Source organism: Protopterus annectens, chromosome 4.part0 (assembly GCF_019279795.1).
Source record: "Protopterus annectens isolate FY-2018-M chromosome 4.part0, PAN1.0, whole genome shotgun sequence".
NCBI classification, from domain to species: Eukaryota; Metazoa; Chordata; order Ceratodontiformes; family Protopteridae; genus Protopterus; species Protopterus annectens.
The window spans coordinates 830914543-830931872 of NC_056733.1; the positions used below are offsets into that span (position 1 = coordinate 830914543).

The 17330-nt window shown below is 41.2% G+C and overlaps 1 protein-coding gene across 1 annotated transcript in view; it reads right to left on the reverse strand.

Annotated features, from left to right (window-relative positions):
* LOC122800348 (protein HIRA) overlaps positions 1-17330 on the reverse strand; it is a 1504941-nt gene that overhangs the window by 1356472 nt on the left and 131139 nt on the right. The window contains exon 4 of the mRNA XM_044069797.1: positions 6374-6464. Coding sequence (XP_043925732.1) covers positions 6374-6464 — 91 coding nt within the window. The remainder of the gene's footprint in view (positions 1-6373; positions 6465-17330) is intronic.

The following is a 17330-nucleotide window of genomic DNA, read 5'->3' on the forward strand; positions in this document are numbered from 1 at the left end:
AGCAAGGAGCTCTGTCAAATGTAGATTGGAATCTTGTTCCAGAGCATGGGAAGTCTCTGGGACAAGAGTCTATCCCTCCAGCACGTCCCATTTATTGTTGTGCTGAGGTTTAGATCCCTGGAGCGTGTGGCTTGTGGGGATATGTTTTTCTTTAGGTGGAGCATGTCCATCAATTCTGGGTTGGACATGGCCTTGTACGTCAGACAGAGATCACCTCTGAGTAGGCGGTATGCACATAGCTTTGCAGACCAAGCTTGTCAGGCTTATAGGGCGATAGTTCCCGGAGACCGTTGTAGCTCCACCTTTGTGGAGCAGAATAACCATTGCTGTGCGCCACTCTGTGGGCACGTAGCCTGTGGAGAGGCCGAGTTTAAACAGTGTGTTTAGGTGAGGGGTTAGTTCATCTTTGAGCTCGTGTAGGACGCAGCCTGGGACACCGTCCGGTCCCATTGATGCTGTGTTTTTGGGTTTGGAGAGGGATGTTTTAACTTGAGTGTCTGTGATTTCAGGGGCACTACATTCTTCTGGTATAGTTATGGGCCCTTTTGGGGGTGAAAGGGGGATGAAGTTTGCACTGAACCTGTCTGCCAGGATGTCGGCTATATCGGTCAGTTCAGTGCACTTTGTGCCATTCTGCACTAACTCTGAGCAGATCTGAGAATTGCCACTTAGATTCTTGACATAGCTAAAGAATGCCTTGTGGTTAACTTTGGAGTCCATGGCAATTTTTCTTTCGAAGCTCGCCTTGGATGATTTTATGAGGGAATGTAGTTTCTTGCTGATACTGATCAGGGATATCTTCCCTTCTTGGGATTTTACTATTTTCTGTACTAGTTTCTTCTATTGTATAGCTTGTTTATGGCAGGGGTCCACCAGACTGGTTTCCTTTTCTTGGAGGAGTGAGTCTTGGCTTTGTCTGGGATAGCACGATCCATGCATTCTTGTAGTTGTCCGTAGAGTGCATTAGTAAAGGGTTTTGCAGCTTGGACAGCGTTATCCTTTAGCATGGAGGTTTTGAAACTTCCCACCTCGGTCTTAAGTAATGTGAAGTTTGCTTTAGAAAAGTTTTTCACGGTGGTTTCTTTGACCGGGGGTGGCGGCGGAATGTGGATATCCAGAGTGATTAGTTTATGGTCAGATCTAACCAGCAAGGGGTTAACCTCCTGTGTAGAACACTGGTCGCCCATGTTGGTGATGACCAGGTCCAATATGTTGTCACCTCTGATGAGGCGTTGACCTGTTGATCCAGGACATTTGACTATAAATTCTAGGAAATGTTGGGCAAGGGAGTTTGTACTTGAGTAGTTCTCCCAGTTAATGTTTGGGTAATTGAAATCACCCAATATCAGGGTGTTTGGTAGGACCTTTATGTTTCCCAGTGTTCCCAGGAATGTGGAGTGGGGTTCCTGGGACATGGTGGGTGATCTGTAGCAAGCTATAATTTGAATAGCCGTTTTGCCTGTTGTTAGTTGCATGTGGATGATCTCTGAAGCATCGTGCTGTGCCACTAACCTGGAGGTGTGGGTATCCTTAATGAATATGGATACTCCCCCGCCTTTTGTATTTCGGTCAAGGCTGTGTGGTCGAAATGTATGGAATGAGTTGTAGCCTGGTAGTGCTGGGGTGCTCTCTGGAGCCTTAAATCAGGTTTCTGTTACTGGGTCCATACTACCAAAAGAAGCACCACCACAGTGTATCCAACTGCCCAAATAAATCCTGCAAGCACGATGAAATAACGTACTGTTTATTACAAAAAACAAAAAATCACATTACTTTTGTTGAGCCACATATTTCTTTAAAGTGTGGTCAATAAATTTAGAGCAAGCATAAGTAATACTTGCTCTAGCGTCGACCAATGGTCTCATGGGTGGGTTGTCTATGCATTTATGTATTTTTGATACTCCAAAAATAGTAGGTATCCTTGGGGCCGACATATGTAGATAATTTGCTACAGTCCTATCTATCCTTGCTTCATTGAATGATTCTTCAAGAAATACCCTAACTCTTCTATAAGCTATGTTTAATTCGTTCTTTGATACCTCTTCATAAATGTCACTTTCTAAAATGGTTTGAATTTTACTGTTATAATAATCTAAACTGAAAATGACTATGCCCCCTCCTTTATCTGGTTTCATGGTCCTGACATGTGCTTGTTGCAGATACATAAGTGCTTGTTTTTCTTCCTTGGTGATGTTATAATTAAAACTAGTGGTGTATTCATTATTCATCTTGTTTATTTTGTGAAAAATATCTAACATACATATTTTTTCAAACAAAGCCACGTCTGGATGGGGATGGGGGCAAAATGTACTAGTAATGTAAAATAGAGTGATAGAGGATGGTGCCTCTCCTAGTAATAAATTTAAATTCAACTTCCTAATGAATAATTTAAAATCAATAATAAACTCTGCTACGTTGATTCTACGTGAAGGAACAAAAGTGAAACCTTTTGCTAATAAATTAGCTAAAGTAGTATCAACATGGAAGTCAGGGTAATTAAAAATCTTAAAAGTCCCCAGTGGAATTATATACAATAGTAACAACTGGTTCTTCTAAAAATGCATTCTCCTCATCTGGTTTCTCCTGCTGCGTCGGTTCTGCAATGGAAAGATCTGTAGAGCCCACATTAGTATGTTCACTAGTTACTGATGTGAATGATAGTTTATTATTGATTTTAAATAATAATAATGAATACACCACTAGTTTTAATTATAATATATTAATAAAAAAACACTTTAAATGCACAGAAATGGCTATCACACTTGTGTGTAGCCTACAACAGTTAAACAGGTAATTTAAACACAAAATGACTTTGTTAAAGTGCATGCAGTAAAATAAGTACAATATGTACCTGAAACAAGCTTTTTAAATAACAGAAACTCTAGAAAATTAGCATTTTAGGTGGAATTAGCTAAAGGCAGCAAGAAAATGCAGAAAAATGATATTTAATCACTCCAAAGTCTCTCTCTTGTCTCTCTGCTGCTGTAGAACTCTGCAGGGCACCAGGCGGGAGCTTGCTGAGCTGTATACTAGCACAAAAATCTTGCAAATGCGGGTTTTATAGCAGGGAAATGAAAGAGATAGAAATTAGCACAAAATGGCCAATAAACTACTAACTTCTGGGCTGAAACCACTCCTCCAGGGACAGACAGGCTGCTCAAAGCTCCCTCTCTCACAGTGAACAGAGAAACTTCCTTCTAAGTCTAATCTTCCAAGTAAGGTATGGGCAAACACAGAAACATGCAACACAGCCCTGAATTCAGCACTAACATGAAAACTGGACTATACTAGTTTAGAAAGGCAGGAAAACAAGTATATTTTTATATATAATTTGATTAGCCAGGTTAAGAGGCATAAATATCTAGGGATTCTTGTCAGTGTCTTTCCTTTACATGTACAAACAATGGTAGCAGGGTCTTCTGCAAACTAAAGCACTGCTATAAGATGCCCAACCTGTGCACCCCAAAAGTTAGGAAAGTGCTAGGCAGAAATGCTCTGCTTCCCAAACTAGGTTATATCTTTTCAGTAGCTGCATTCAATCCTGCCTATAATACTGGTCTATTGTAGACAGCAATAAGTAAAATCTGCAAGGTATCATTTTGGTTGACCATAGAACACACCACTTCATGTTATTGCAAAGAGAGCTAGTCAATAGTATATCAGCAGTTTGTATGACTGCAAATACCACAAAGTAAATCTGCTGAAAGCCACTTTCAGCATTAATTGAATTTACACTTTTTCCCCTTGTGTGTCAGAGTTGATATATATAAGTTTGAGGAGTGTCACTTCATGCAAGGGGTTCAGGGGTGCTATCCCGTCAACTCCTAAATAATGTATCCTGTGCATAGATCCCCTTAAATTATCTATCCCATTTATTATCTTTAGGGATAATATGCAAGTATCAACCATGGGATGGCTAAAAACAATATGTAACCAAATGGGATAGGTTAATTTCAGCACAAAAAGGGAAACTGGCTAGGCTTAAAATGGTCCACAAGAGCAGCTAGCCTAGTACTTATGAACATATAAGAAAGGCAGCATCTTAAAAAAATGGGTGCAGACTACAAAACATGTGTGGGACTGAGCAAGGTATGGAAATAAGGTACATAAGGAAAGCTGATGATGGAATACAGAAGTCCAAGAAGTTATCAAAAGATGGAATGAGTGCAAGAAAAAGTGATAGGTAGAAAAGACAGAAGGCTAAGAAGGAATACTGGTTGGCTAACAAAGACGTCAAGAGAGTAGTTGCAACAGCAAAGCATCACAGCCACTCTACAAACTTCTGTAAAATTACTCAGCAGATGACACTAAGAAAAACGATCAGGTTGCAAGGCAAAGGCAAATATAAGGAAAATAATCGGACACCATTCATAAGGGATGCCAGTAACAACTCACTCACCTGCCCTCAGGACATCAAAGCAGGAAAGAATACTTCCAGCAGCTACTGAATGAAGAAAAATCCTCAGAAGCTGTGTTGCCCCATACACAGCCTATGATGAAGATGAAGAGCCCACCCACAAAGAATGACACTAAGAAAAGTGAAGGTAAGGGAAAACTGCAAACTCAGGTGAAGTCACATCAGACATGACCAAGATGTTGACAGGAGAAAGGCTCGAGGGTACTCAAAGCAGTACAGACGAAAAGGAATTTCCTAGCTGAGGAAAAGCATTTCAGTGCCAGTGTACAAGAACACAGGGGGGCATATTCACAGCTGGGCTGTACACAGGCATCAAACTCCTGTCAAACTGCATTAAAGTGCTGGAAAAGGTGACTGACAAATGAATACACACAGCAGTATAAAGTAAGACAGAACACAAGCAGTTCAAATTCAGAACACGATGCATTACAATCGACACAACGTTCACAGTGAGACAGTGCAGAACAAACTACAGATGCAGAAGCAGTATAACTGGGCAGTCCTAGACTTGCAGAAAGCATGTGACAAGGTCCCAAAAATGCCAATTCAAGCAGTCCTGTGATGTTGCAAGTCCCAGAAACTTTGGTAGAATTAGTGCAGGCTATGTACAAAGATCCACTGACACAAGTATGAACAGTGTTCAGACTTAGAGGGCTTTCCCAGTGAGAGTGGGTGTGTGCATCAGCATTCAACTCTGAGCCTACTGATGTTCATCCTGGTGATGGACTACATTAGCAAACAGATCGAAGGAAACAGATCAGCAAAGCTGCTGTATGAAGACAATGCAACGCAACAGTACAGGCAGACTATCAACAGGAACTTCAGGAAATGGAAACACATGGGATGAAACAGTGTACAAACTAGACAACTACAATGGCAAAAAAACAGGGCAAAGCAGAAGAAGTTGAAATTTGAAACAAAAGAAAAAATAGCGGAACGGGTTAACAGCTTTGAGTATCTGGGAAGGGTGGTTGACGAGAAGGGAAGTCTGAATAACGAGGTTAACTCTACAATTAGAGGGAGTGCAGCCAACTAGCAAATTGTATCAGAGGCAGTATGCGACAAAATAACTCCAAAGAAGCAGAAAAGTAAGGGGTAGAAAACAGTGTTGCAACCAGTACTACTGTAGGGACAGAAACATGGGCAGTAAAGGCAGAGCAGTTGAAGAAGCCAGAAGTGCTGTAGATGAATGTCTGAGGTGAGTGGTGAGATGCAATCTGTGGGGATAGGCGAAGGAATGATAACATAAGAGCAGAAGCCAAAGTAGCTCCAATTGCAGCAAGAGTGAAAAAACAACAGAAAGCAGTGGTTCAGGTACATGTGCAGACATGATGGTGATTTCATAAAGAAGATTTGGGAGAGACATGATGAAGGCAAGAGCAAATGAGAATCTCAAACAAAGAGATAGATGGATTGTACAAGGGAAGCTCTGAAACAATCAAGAGAGTGGCAATGAATCCAGACAGGTCGGGACAGTTGAAGCAACACCCTGACGCCATGCAGAAAATAGGAAAGGATTGTTGATGGTGATGGTGATGGTGGTGGTGATGATGATGATAATGATGACAACTCAGCTCTTCAAAACTTTAAGTTGCACAGCAATACTATGCATCCTGACCAGAGCTTGATACTGCCATTTTCACAAGTTTAATCATAAGCAATTACTGCCTGGCTCATGAATAAGGGTCTTCAGTTCACAAATAAATAAAATAAATCAAATTTCCTCTAATGCAGGAACCACCACTAAGTGTGAGATATGAACAGATGCACATTACTGCATACTTGGCACTCATGACAAATGTTCTACTACCCTAGGCAGCAGATACTCAGAAAGAAATATGAAAGTGGAACAACCAAAGTATATTCACATGGCTAGTCAGCATATTTTAAGGGTTAACTACAACAAACAGATCTGAAATGCAAAGCTGTTTAACATTTAGTTTTAGATAGACTTACGCAGCCCGTTTCCACACCATTATAAGCTTGTCATCTCCACCTGAAGCGAGATACTGGCCATTGTTAGACCACCGCACACAGTTTACACAGGCTGAAACAAATCAACAGCAAACATGTCATAAACAAGAAAATACTAACATAATTTAAATCACTATAAACACAAACAAGGCACAATAAAATACTAAAAGTATCAGAAACACACAGAGGCAAGAAATTGCCCGACTTACCAAGACATCCATCTGTAAAACAATAAAAAGGAGAAAATGACAAAAAAAATCAACGTGCTGGTTTCTGCCATCTTTCTGAATTATGACTCTATCTACAGCAAAACTCTTACCCAGCAGAGACTACCAGGGCAGCAGGAAGGTGATATCTACTGCACTGAACCCTCTACAAGATCAGAAGATATGATTAACTACATATCTATTATAATTTGATGGTGACGTCTGCAGTGCATATCAACTGGCAAACAATCTAAGATCACCCCCATCATTCAGGCAAAAGACAGGACTGGAGAAGCAAGAGTCAAAAGCAAACACTGAAGCACACAACTGTCACAGGCTGCCTGAAACTTAGACTCTAACTGCAAGGACAACAGCTTGTTGAAGGTGTGATTCTTAAAACACAATGGACACAGCTCCACCCTTGGCGGACCTGGTCAACTGAACAAAAAGACTGAAAGATGGTTAGCCATCTAGTAACAACAATGCTGGAGTTAGAAATCCACTTTGCAAGGGTTAAACTGGACACAGCCAAACTGTACTTTGTAAGGGTTAAACTGGACACAGCCAAACTGTACTTAACCACAGGAGATGAAAAGCTTGTGCACCCCCCTGAAATGAAGCACTTCCTTTAAGGAGAACCTGAGCAGATGATGCACATCAAAGTGATAAGGGGACATTTGACCATGTAATTCTACCCCTGTGAAGAAATTAGGAAGAAGAATGGACTGGCTTAGACAACTCCAAGAAAGGAAAGAAACATTGATTAACAACAACTACGAACACCAACACACTGACTAGTCACAACCAAAGAAAAAAAAAATAATGTTCTAAGTGCTTTAAACCAAACAACAGTCTTCTTCAGACTACTGGAACTATAAAGTTAACCTACTTAATATAACTTTAGAAAACCATATGACAATACGTACAAAACAATGTAAATAAAAAAATTACAATGCAAATTTACTATCACTGTATTATTTACATCTTTTTACATTCTTAAAATTCTTTAAAACACATTTATTGTTGATGGCTCTTTTTATTTAAACCTGGGTAAACCTGTACATTTACTAAAATCTGCCATTTTATTTCTCTGTAGTTTAGCTCATCAACCCAACTCCTACTAAAACTTTACACTACATGATCAATGATGTAAAAAAATACATTTTTTGAAACCTAAACAGGAAATAGAACGTTTACCCAGCGTATTAGTAACACTTACTTTTAACAGCCAAAATGATGTTCATGCATCCGTTTTTTAAATGGTCTATTCATTTTTACTCTTTTGAGGAAGGCTGTGTTGTCTGGTTTAAAGCACTCAATAAATGTTTTAAAACATTGTTTTTTTTCTTTGATTGTGAGTAATCAGTGTGTTAGTGTTAGTATTTTTTGTACACCTTTTTGAAGCTAGTTTCCTGGATTGTGAGTTTGTTTTGTAAGAAACACTGACTACACCTAATTCCTAAGACACCAAAGCTCCCTATATGTAGAGATCTACATCTCCAAGGTCCTATTACACATTTTAAGTCTCAATGAGAAGGGTTCTTTTAAATACACAGAGCTCCATTAAGGAACTGGTTATAAAATCTCTTCTGTAAACATTGTCACAATGGACAAAGACAGCAGAAAGATGACACCACCATAACTATGGTCTTGCTTTTCTAGGCAAAAATCTAGAGTCCTGCACAACAGAGCTTTCTTACTCTGTGTTATTATGCAGTACTCCAGCGAAATACATGACAGGAATAATGGCCAAGGTCTTCACCTCTCAAGTACAAGGCACAGGGTTGAGCACCTATCCTTCCCTCAGGCACTAATGCCACTTTCCCTTAGATGTATGCACACACACTGTATAAAGAAGGCATCCGCTTGCTACTCTTTCTTGTCCTATGAAAGGCCTGAACTAAAGCGGTCGCCCACAAGAGGAATTCTCATTACTCCACACCTTCAGAGGCCCAGCATGCAAAATGAGAATGAAGTCCTCTAGGGGAAGCCAGTACAAAAAATGAGTAGTAATCTTAACCCACTACTGTCCTAACAAAGGGGATGTAGGGGGAACTAGGACTGCAATAGTGATCAAAACCAAAATCCTACTATTAAGGTAAGTTACCTACACAACCATACTAAGGTCTTTTGTGTGCATCACTGTTACAGTTATCATGTAAGGTAAGATCCTCAAAACTAACTCCCAAAGGGAAAGGAGCAAGGCTGGCTAACATCAAGTCCAGTCAAGGTCCCGGATGCATCTAACCTACAGTGCTTTGATAATGTGTGCATTGAAGACCAAGGTATTGCTTGTAGGATGTCCTGGGTATTCACCCCTTTAGGACAATTGCAATAGCAACTGTGCCCTGGGTAGAAAGAGGACATGTTATGCTCTCTGTGCCCAGATTTGCCACAAGTCTTATAACAAGATGCAATGCAGTGAGCTAGCGATGTGGAAGCTGTGCTTGGACACTGACAAAACCATCCTTCCCAGTTCCCAAGTTGAGACTCCAGTGATATGATTTCCTCTTCCTTGGTCCTGTATTCATATAGCATTTAGATCCTAGGCCATGGTCACTTGTTTATAGGAGGTTTCTAAGCTAGAGAATGCCCAACAGAAACTTGTCTAAATAGCAGTGTGATTGGGGAGGCACTGGCAGGATTACACTGACATGCACCTACAGAGAGGTACACATTAGGCCTGCAGAAGATAAAACAAATGCTACTGCTGAACCAGGACATCATCTGCCTGTCTTGGCTGTTGGTTCTTCTTTAGTCACAAAGGGGGAAAAACCTTTTCCATTTTGCTAGGTAAAATGTCCTACTACTTGGCTTTGTAACTTCCCTTATAATGTCAAGCATGTCCTCTGAGTGGAACAGAAGTACAAAGAACCTCCTAAGTAGCACTACAGGCTTCTCTCTTACCATCCCCAGAAGAAAGATCAGTGCTGCAGTACTGATTCTTGGAGTCCTCTTGCCATACAGAAACCTGTGACCATCCTGATTCCCAAATTCTTTAAAACATTCCCAGTTGACAGATGTTCAAGGTCCAATGCTCAGATGTCAGGGTATAAGATGGACATCTGTTAGCGCCATCTTCAGGTTTTTCTAGGCTATGGCAGTCAGTCTGATGCCGGAGGACAGCAAAACCCTCCCAGCTGTCTACATGTTGAGACAAAGGGCTAGAAATTGAGGAAGGGAATTACAGGAGGGGGGTGATGATAGGATTAAGGTAACCACCCCAACCCCCAGCCATAAGAAGCCAAGCAGACAGAGAGGGACGAGGGTGGGAGTTGGTACTGTAATACTGATCTACCTGAACATCTACAATTATGGTAAGTATAGCACAACTGCACTATGCCCTTCATAGTCAATACTGCAGTATTCATTCTTCAGAGGACTCACAAAGCTACAGATTGAGAGGTTGGCTGTCTGAGGGCCCCTGGGACAGAAGTAGAAAAACATGCCCTAACCCTAGCTGCAGTGGCAAAATCTTAAAAAACTTAATCCCACAACACATTCTAAGCACTGCTAATCCTTCACAGTTCAAAATACTTCTAAAGTCTCACCTACTTAACTCTTGGCTTGCTCTTGTCTTACTCCCAGCTGATTCTGTTTTCACTCTTCTATAGAGTTCTTTCCAAATATTGTATCCAAGTCTAACTTTTTTCACTACACTGCATTATTCATATTTTCACTCTGTCCTGTATGTTATTTCCATCACTCTTTTTTCATCCTACTTTTCCTTGTCTATACCTTATTTAGTGTCTCTGTACCCAAAAAGTGTGTAAAATATTAAACATATGATGTATTAACACAATAACGTACTATTAACTACTTTTTCTTTATGTTCACATTGTTACTTTTTTTCAGTTTTCCCTCTTTTGTTCTAATTTCCTTGTTTATAAGTTTTTGCTATTTTTGTAAAAGATTTAAATTACTTATCTATTGCTTAATTTTGTACATACAGGCCCCCACCCCCAGGCCTCCGCTGAAAACAGGTCTTTGCCCAGTCAGACTATCCCAGTCAACAAAAACAAATAAAAAAAATGGCAATGTTTGGTAAGAGTGTAGACAGAAGGCCAGGTGGCAGTTCCCAAGATGGCCTAGGTAGAGATGGCTTTTAGGAAAGCAGTGGTGGGCACCCTATGTTGCGTGGAGTGTGCCCAGATAGACGCTGGTAGTTGCTTTCCATGAGTACTGCAAAAGGTAATACAATTAACTATCCATTTTGAAACTGGCTGTTTGGAGATAGCCCAGCCTTCTTTTCCTTCTGAAAAAAAGAACCAAAAGCTGTTCTGCTCTACTTGGAGACTGTGCCCTTCTAAGTTAATACATGATCTGTCGGTGTACATCCAAGGGATTGCAGATTTGTTCAGCTTTATTTTGTGGATCAGAATAGAACATTGGCAGGTGTAAAACTTGGTTTAAACAGAACTCTGGCAACACCTTGGGCATGAAAGAAGGGTTCTTTCTCAAGATAACTCTATCCTTGTGGATTACAGTGCAGGGTTCTAAGAACAACAGGGTTCGCAGTTCTGAGGCCAGCTTGACTTAACTGCTGTCAGCAGGGTGGCCTACAAAGTGAGCATCTTTAAAGGGACCGAGGTGGCGGTCTCAATAGGTAGTAGGATAAGTTTTTCCAAAACACAGTTCAGGTCCAAAGAGGAACACGATTTCTCCTGGATGGTCTCAGGTTTATTACTTCCCTAAAACAGTTTCTAAAAGACATGAGTATAGATAGGTGGAGATAAAGTTATTCAGAGAAGGCAGATCACACATGCTTAATACTTGAATAAGAATAGCCCTGCTTAAATTATTCTGAAAGATATTGCAGCACCTGTTTCATGCCAGCATTATATCATATCGCGGGTCTGGCACCAAACGTTGATAAGTGTGATTTTCTAGTAGTTGTTTTTCTGCCCATCTCAAGATATATATATATATATATATATATATATATAAAATACTTCAGTCGAGTAATTTGCAATGTTTGATGTTAAAATCCAATCCTCCAGGCTCCTAGATTGTGTGTGTGGTCAGGTGTGGATGAAAGACAGGCCCCCTGAGTTGGGTGAGTAGGTTGATTACTGCAGAAAGAGTTTAGTATCTCCTCTCGCTGACGGTCAACAGAAGGAACAACCAGTTTTGCTTTGCCCAAAAGGGGCTACGGGCATCATACTTGGACTGTCTGATATTATTTTTAACAGTACCCTGTAGATAAATGTAAAGGAAGACGGAAAACGGAAGAGGTCCATCCATTTCAAGAAGGCATCTACTCTCCGTCTCTGTTTGATGGGATTTGTAGCAGAATCTTTGTAGCCGTTTGCCCTGACTGGTTAGTGAGGTCCAGGAAAATCTCTCCAGCATCCATTCAGTGGGGTGTAGAAGGTCCCTCCTCACACAGTCAACTATGGTGCTGTTCTGGCCCAGGATACAGAATGCTACTATAATAATAAAGTCAGTTGTAGTTCTTATGCCAAAGGCCAAATCTTTATTGGTAGACAGCACGGGGTAAGAACAAGTTCCCCTTTGTTTAAGTACAACATAACTGTGGTGTTGTCCATTCAAATCTGTACTGTTTCTGGGGTCAGTTTGCTTTGAAAGGCTTTTACAGCTAGAAACACTGTTAGCATTTATTTTTGATTTATGTGTAGTTTCCCTTGCTCTGGAGTCCATATCCCTTGCACCCTTAACTGTTCTTAGTGTGCCCCCCAAACTATGTCTGAGCTGCCTGAGGTGACAACTTTGTCTGTCTCAGGTAGACAGAAGCTTGCCTCTGGGTTCTGTAGAATGCAGTCTTTTTGCCAAACTAGTTACCCTTTCATGCAGGGTTTCTAAAGGTTGTGAATACTGTTCTCAAGTGTTTTTTTACAAACCACTGGAGTTTAGTCATGTGAAGTTTTGCAAGAGGAACCATTAAGATGCAGGATGCCATACATCCCAACACCCCTTTGTGATGGTCTGCCTTTGTAATAGGTTCTGCAGACAGCTTATCAAATAGAAAATCTTGTCTTGGAGTAAGAAGGTCTTTTTTGTTGTGCACCCAGAAAAAGAATTATTGTCTGTGGCTGTAGTTGAGACTTGCAGATGTTGCAGGTGAGGCCAACTTTCTGGAAGCAATCCATGGGGACTTGCAGGGCTGCCTGAAGTTCTACGGTGGTTTTCCCTGGATCAGGCAATTCATCAAATAAGGGTAAATGTGGACTCCTAGTGGTGTGCTATGGGCTTATAACTGGTGCTAGACATTTGGTACATACTCCAGAAGCAGTAGAGAAGCCAAATAGTAAAGCACTGAAGTGGTAATGTAACCCTCCTGCCAGAAAGTGAAGCTATTTCCTGTGTTCCTTGGCTTTAAGAGGAGAAGCTAGCAGTCCTTCAGGTCTAAGTTCACCATATTGGCTCCCTGGAAGACCATGGGCAGCAGTTTTGGTTAAGTTAGCATTTTTAACTTTGATATGTGAAGAAACTTGTTAAACTTTGACAAGTCTAAGGCCAGTCTTCCAGGTGCCTTCCTTTCTTGGGACCTGGAACATTCTTGAGTAGAACCTTGCATTCTCCCATCCTGCAGGAACTGGCTGAAAGGACCCTGTTGTATAACTTCTGTTACAATAAAGAGGGAGAAGTTCCTTTTGGTGTTGAACTGGATGAAATGGTCTTGAATATCACAGAAAGAGGCTAAGTCTTAAATGGCATTGGAGGTCGATATAATGGTTATGGTGTTTACCTCACAGACACAGAGCAGGACTTGATTCTCATCTTTGAAGGATAAACTGGCAAGGCTTAAAATGGCCTGCAAGGATAGCTAGCCTAGTACTTACCTATTGATCTAGAAGTGGTCCTTGATAATGACTTGCTTCAGCTGTAAGGAAGAGGAAAGTCTCCCTGCTAGGGGGAAGGGGGTTGGAAAAGGGACTGTGGATAGTCACAGCTGTTCTTGGAGAGGCACTGAATTCTTAAATCCCTCAAGTTCAGTATCTAGGTCAGCTTGCCACTTTCTGCTCTGTCTAGGTCACTTGCCTTGGGGATGCCTCCCTTTTTTTTGCCTTGGAGGCAAATGCCACGATTCAGAGGAGTAATTCCTGTTGTACCTAGGTATGGGAGACAAAATTCTTTAACTGTTTTGAATCATTTCTCTAACTTTTTCAAAAACCTTCTCAGTAGGGGTACCAAAAAGGAACTCCTTATCTAATGGGGCATCAAAGAGTTCTGATTTCGCCTGGTCTGAGAGAGGTTGTGTTCTTAGACCCTTTAGCATGCCCTACATGATGCATTCAATACATCACAGTCACATTTTAGTGAGTGTCTGGACACCCGGAGGGCTGATCTAGCCGTCTCCTCTACATACCTCTGCAGACTCTTGCCTGACATAACCTCTACCTTAGGAAAATAGGCAAACAAACAAACTTCTCAAAAGTCCAAAAACCAAAGAATGGCAAACAAAAGGTAGAGGACAAAGTAGATTCACTCTATAAACTTTTACTGAAAAATACACGGTAAACATGAAGCGCTTTTCGTCTTCTGAAGAAGCTTTTGTATTTAACAAGACGAAAAGCGCTTCATGTTTATCGTGTTTTTTTTAGTAAAAGTTTACAGAGTGAATCTACTTTGTCCTCTGCCTTTTGTTTGCCATTCTTTGGTTTTTATACCCTCTACTATAGCAATGATCCCTTCTTGTGAAAACTATGTACGTTAACATGTGAAACTGGCAATTAACAGCCTTCTTAGTCTGGTTAGCTGACATGAACATCTTTTTCAAATTTAACCAAGAAGTTTTTTCACTGTCATTTAGTAAAGGATGTCTGGTTGCACCCTTAAGATCTCCCTTGGCAGAATCAATAGACACCATCAAGGAATCTGGCTGTGGTTTCTTGTAAAGGTGCTTATGGTTAAGCACACTATAAAAGCAACCTGACTTCCTAGGTGCAGGAGAAAGGGCGTCAGGGTGCAGAGGTATGGCCTCAAAGACATCATCCATAACTACGTGTGCAGGTAGAATCACTAAATACCCGAGAGATGACGGGCTCAGAAGCTTTCTCTGTAATGGGTCTGACCCTAAGAAAACTCTCTGTTCTCTCAATTAAATGCATCCTCCTTTTTGTGCAGGGTTTCCCAAAGGATAAGTCCTCAAGAAGGAAAACAGAGGAAAGGGTGCCATCTGAATCCAAATTAGGGAAAGACTGGGGAGGTGTTGAGCAAAGACAGCTCTTCCTCCTCTTTTGATTCTGAGGAGTCTGAGCCCTCCTAGGGAAATACATCTCTCCTTCATTTAGCAGAAGAAACTCCTGAAACAGGCACCTGTGGATGGCTTGGCCCCCTGCTCTTCATGAAATCTATGAGCCTCTGGGCCAGCTTAACCAAGTCCAGTGCACCAAACTGGGTGGAACAGGCTGAGGACTACAGCAACATGGGCTGAGGCAATCTAATTGATATCTTGGGTTTGGGTGTTGAGGTTTTGAAATCAGTGCCAGAGGATGTGAGCATGAGGCCATGACCTCTATTTAGTTCCTTGAAATTTCCTCACGTACGACTACCAAGGGAATACTACCCTCTCCCTTGGTTACCAACACTTGGGTGTCAGAAGCCAAAGCCTGTGAAGCGTCTTTGGACACAACTGATGTCAGTGTGATACTCATCACTATGGTGTGGCCTCCTGCCATGGCGTCCTCCAAAGGCATCATGCCAGAAAGCATGGGCCTAGTTGTCATCGGACCAGGGGCTGCAAAGGCACCTCACCTGAGTCATAAACAGAAGACCTGGCTGTGGTCATAGAAGACTCTCCATCACCTGCAACATCCTTTGCCTTAGGTTTCTTATCATTCTGTTTCTTGGGTAAGGAACAGGCTGGCGCCAAGGAGTGCAATAAGGTAGATGGCACTAGGTCAGAAGAATCCATGTGGGCTGCAAGAACTTTGACCGTATGTTTCAAAAATTTGGAACAAAACCTAGCACAGTCTTTACAACTAGAAATGTTGTGCTGAGGTCCCAAGCAAAACAAACAATACCAATGAAAAATTTTATGCAGAATTTGCTTCCCACACTCCATCAAGCAGTTATTAACCTTTTTAAAGGTTAATTTTATTTATTTATTTAATTTATTGACATTTGTTAACCAGGTTTGTCCAACTGGGCTTGTGGCCCATTTTCAGTGGAAATCCGATGAGAAAAGCTCCAGTAATACATTTTAAAACAAGTACAATTTTAAACAATATCGATATAATAGCAGTTATAGCCAAACGATTCACATATGTTGGGTTACATGCATAAAGTTTAAGTTCATTAAAAAGAAGCTAAGTAACAATTTTACACTGATATAGTTCAATAGGTCAACAATAAACATTTTTTTGTTTGTATAAAATTGTGCAAATGCATAGTAGACACATTGGAGAGAAAGGTGTAATGAGGTACTAAGTATGGTCCTTTTGAGGGTACATAAATTAGAAGAAAACTTCCCAATTGGATATTTATCTGAAAGTAGTTTGGAGGCAACACTAGAAAAACATGCCAACTGACTGACTGGGAGCATTAGATAAACACAGTAGTGCAGAGAACTGCATGGCTAAAAAGAACTGAAGATGGTGCCGGTGGACATTAGTCTTACAGCCTGACATCCGAACGTCTGTCAGATGGGCATAATGCAAAGACTCTGGGAATTGGGCAGATCATGGGCTTCTGCATGGCAGGAATACCCCAAGAATCAGTACTGCAACATTGATTACGAAGAACATGCAGTGCTATTCTGCCCAAAAGGGCACTTTAACTATCATTTCTGGTCTCACTTTACTTAGCTTCTGTACTACCCTGAGGAGTACGGCTACAGGAGGAAAAGCATAAGTACAAAGACCTGCCTAACTCAGACAGAAGGCATCCACGGCACAAACCTGCTTGTGAAGGTGTTTTTAGCATACCTGTTTCAGCTGTCTGTTGTTTGAAGAAGTAAGCATGTCTAGGCAAACTGTCCCTGTCTGGCATTCCCTTATAGAAATCTGCTGAAGTCATGATTATCTAGTCTGCCAAAGAATTTTCTTGGGTTGGGAACTTTGTAACCTTACAGATGAAACAGGACTTAAAGGCTTTCTGTCAAGCTTTCATGACCTGCCTGTAGAGTGGGTAGGAGTTTGTTCCACATTTATGTATCACATCAGTTTAGCACTGTATGCAACTATATTCAGGGCTCTGTGCTTCCATTAGGGTTTGGATGTACCATGGACTTAAAAGTTTCATCAAGTGAGCCCCTCCTAGGCTGTTATTGAGGTGTCCATAGTTAAGGTCTGGTTAGAGGTCAGCTGTCTGAAAGTCACCCCTCATTATTCTGCATTTGAGTGGACTACCATTCCAGTTCTCACCACAAACCTTACACAGGACAGGACTAGGATGGTGCACTTCAATGGTTGGCCCTGTTACTCCTAAATAATCTGCAGGAACATGTAACTTCCTCCTGTACAGAACTGCCAGAGATGCCATCAGGATGGTGGAAGCCATGCAACCAAGGATTCTCAATAACTACTCAGCCATTACCCTTGTCCTCTATACCACTGCTTGAAAGGAGGAGGTCAATGACCACCTTTCATCTCGGAAGACTGTATGGCATCCAGATGAGCCCCTAGGAATACAACCAGCCTGTGAATTTAATGCAATTTTGGAATGTTTACAGAGAGAACAACAGTTTCTGGAAATAATCTAGGGTAGGGTACTCAGGTAAAGCCCTCTGCATCCTCTCCTGGGACTGTGCATGTATTAAGCAGTCATGC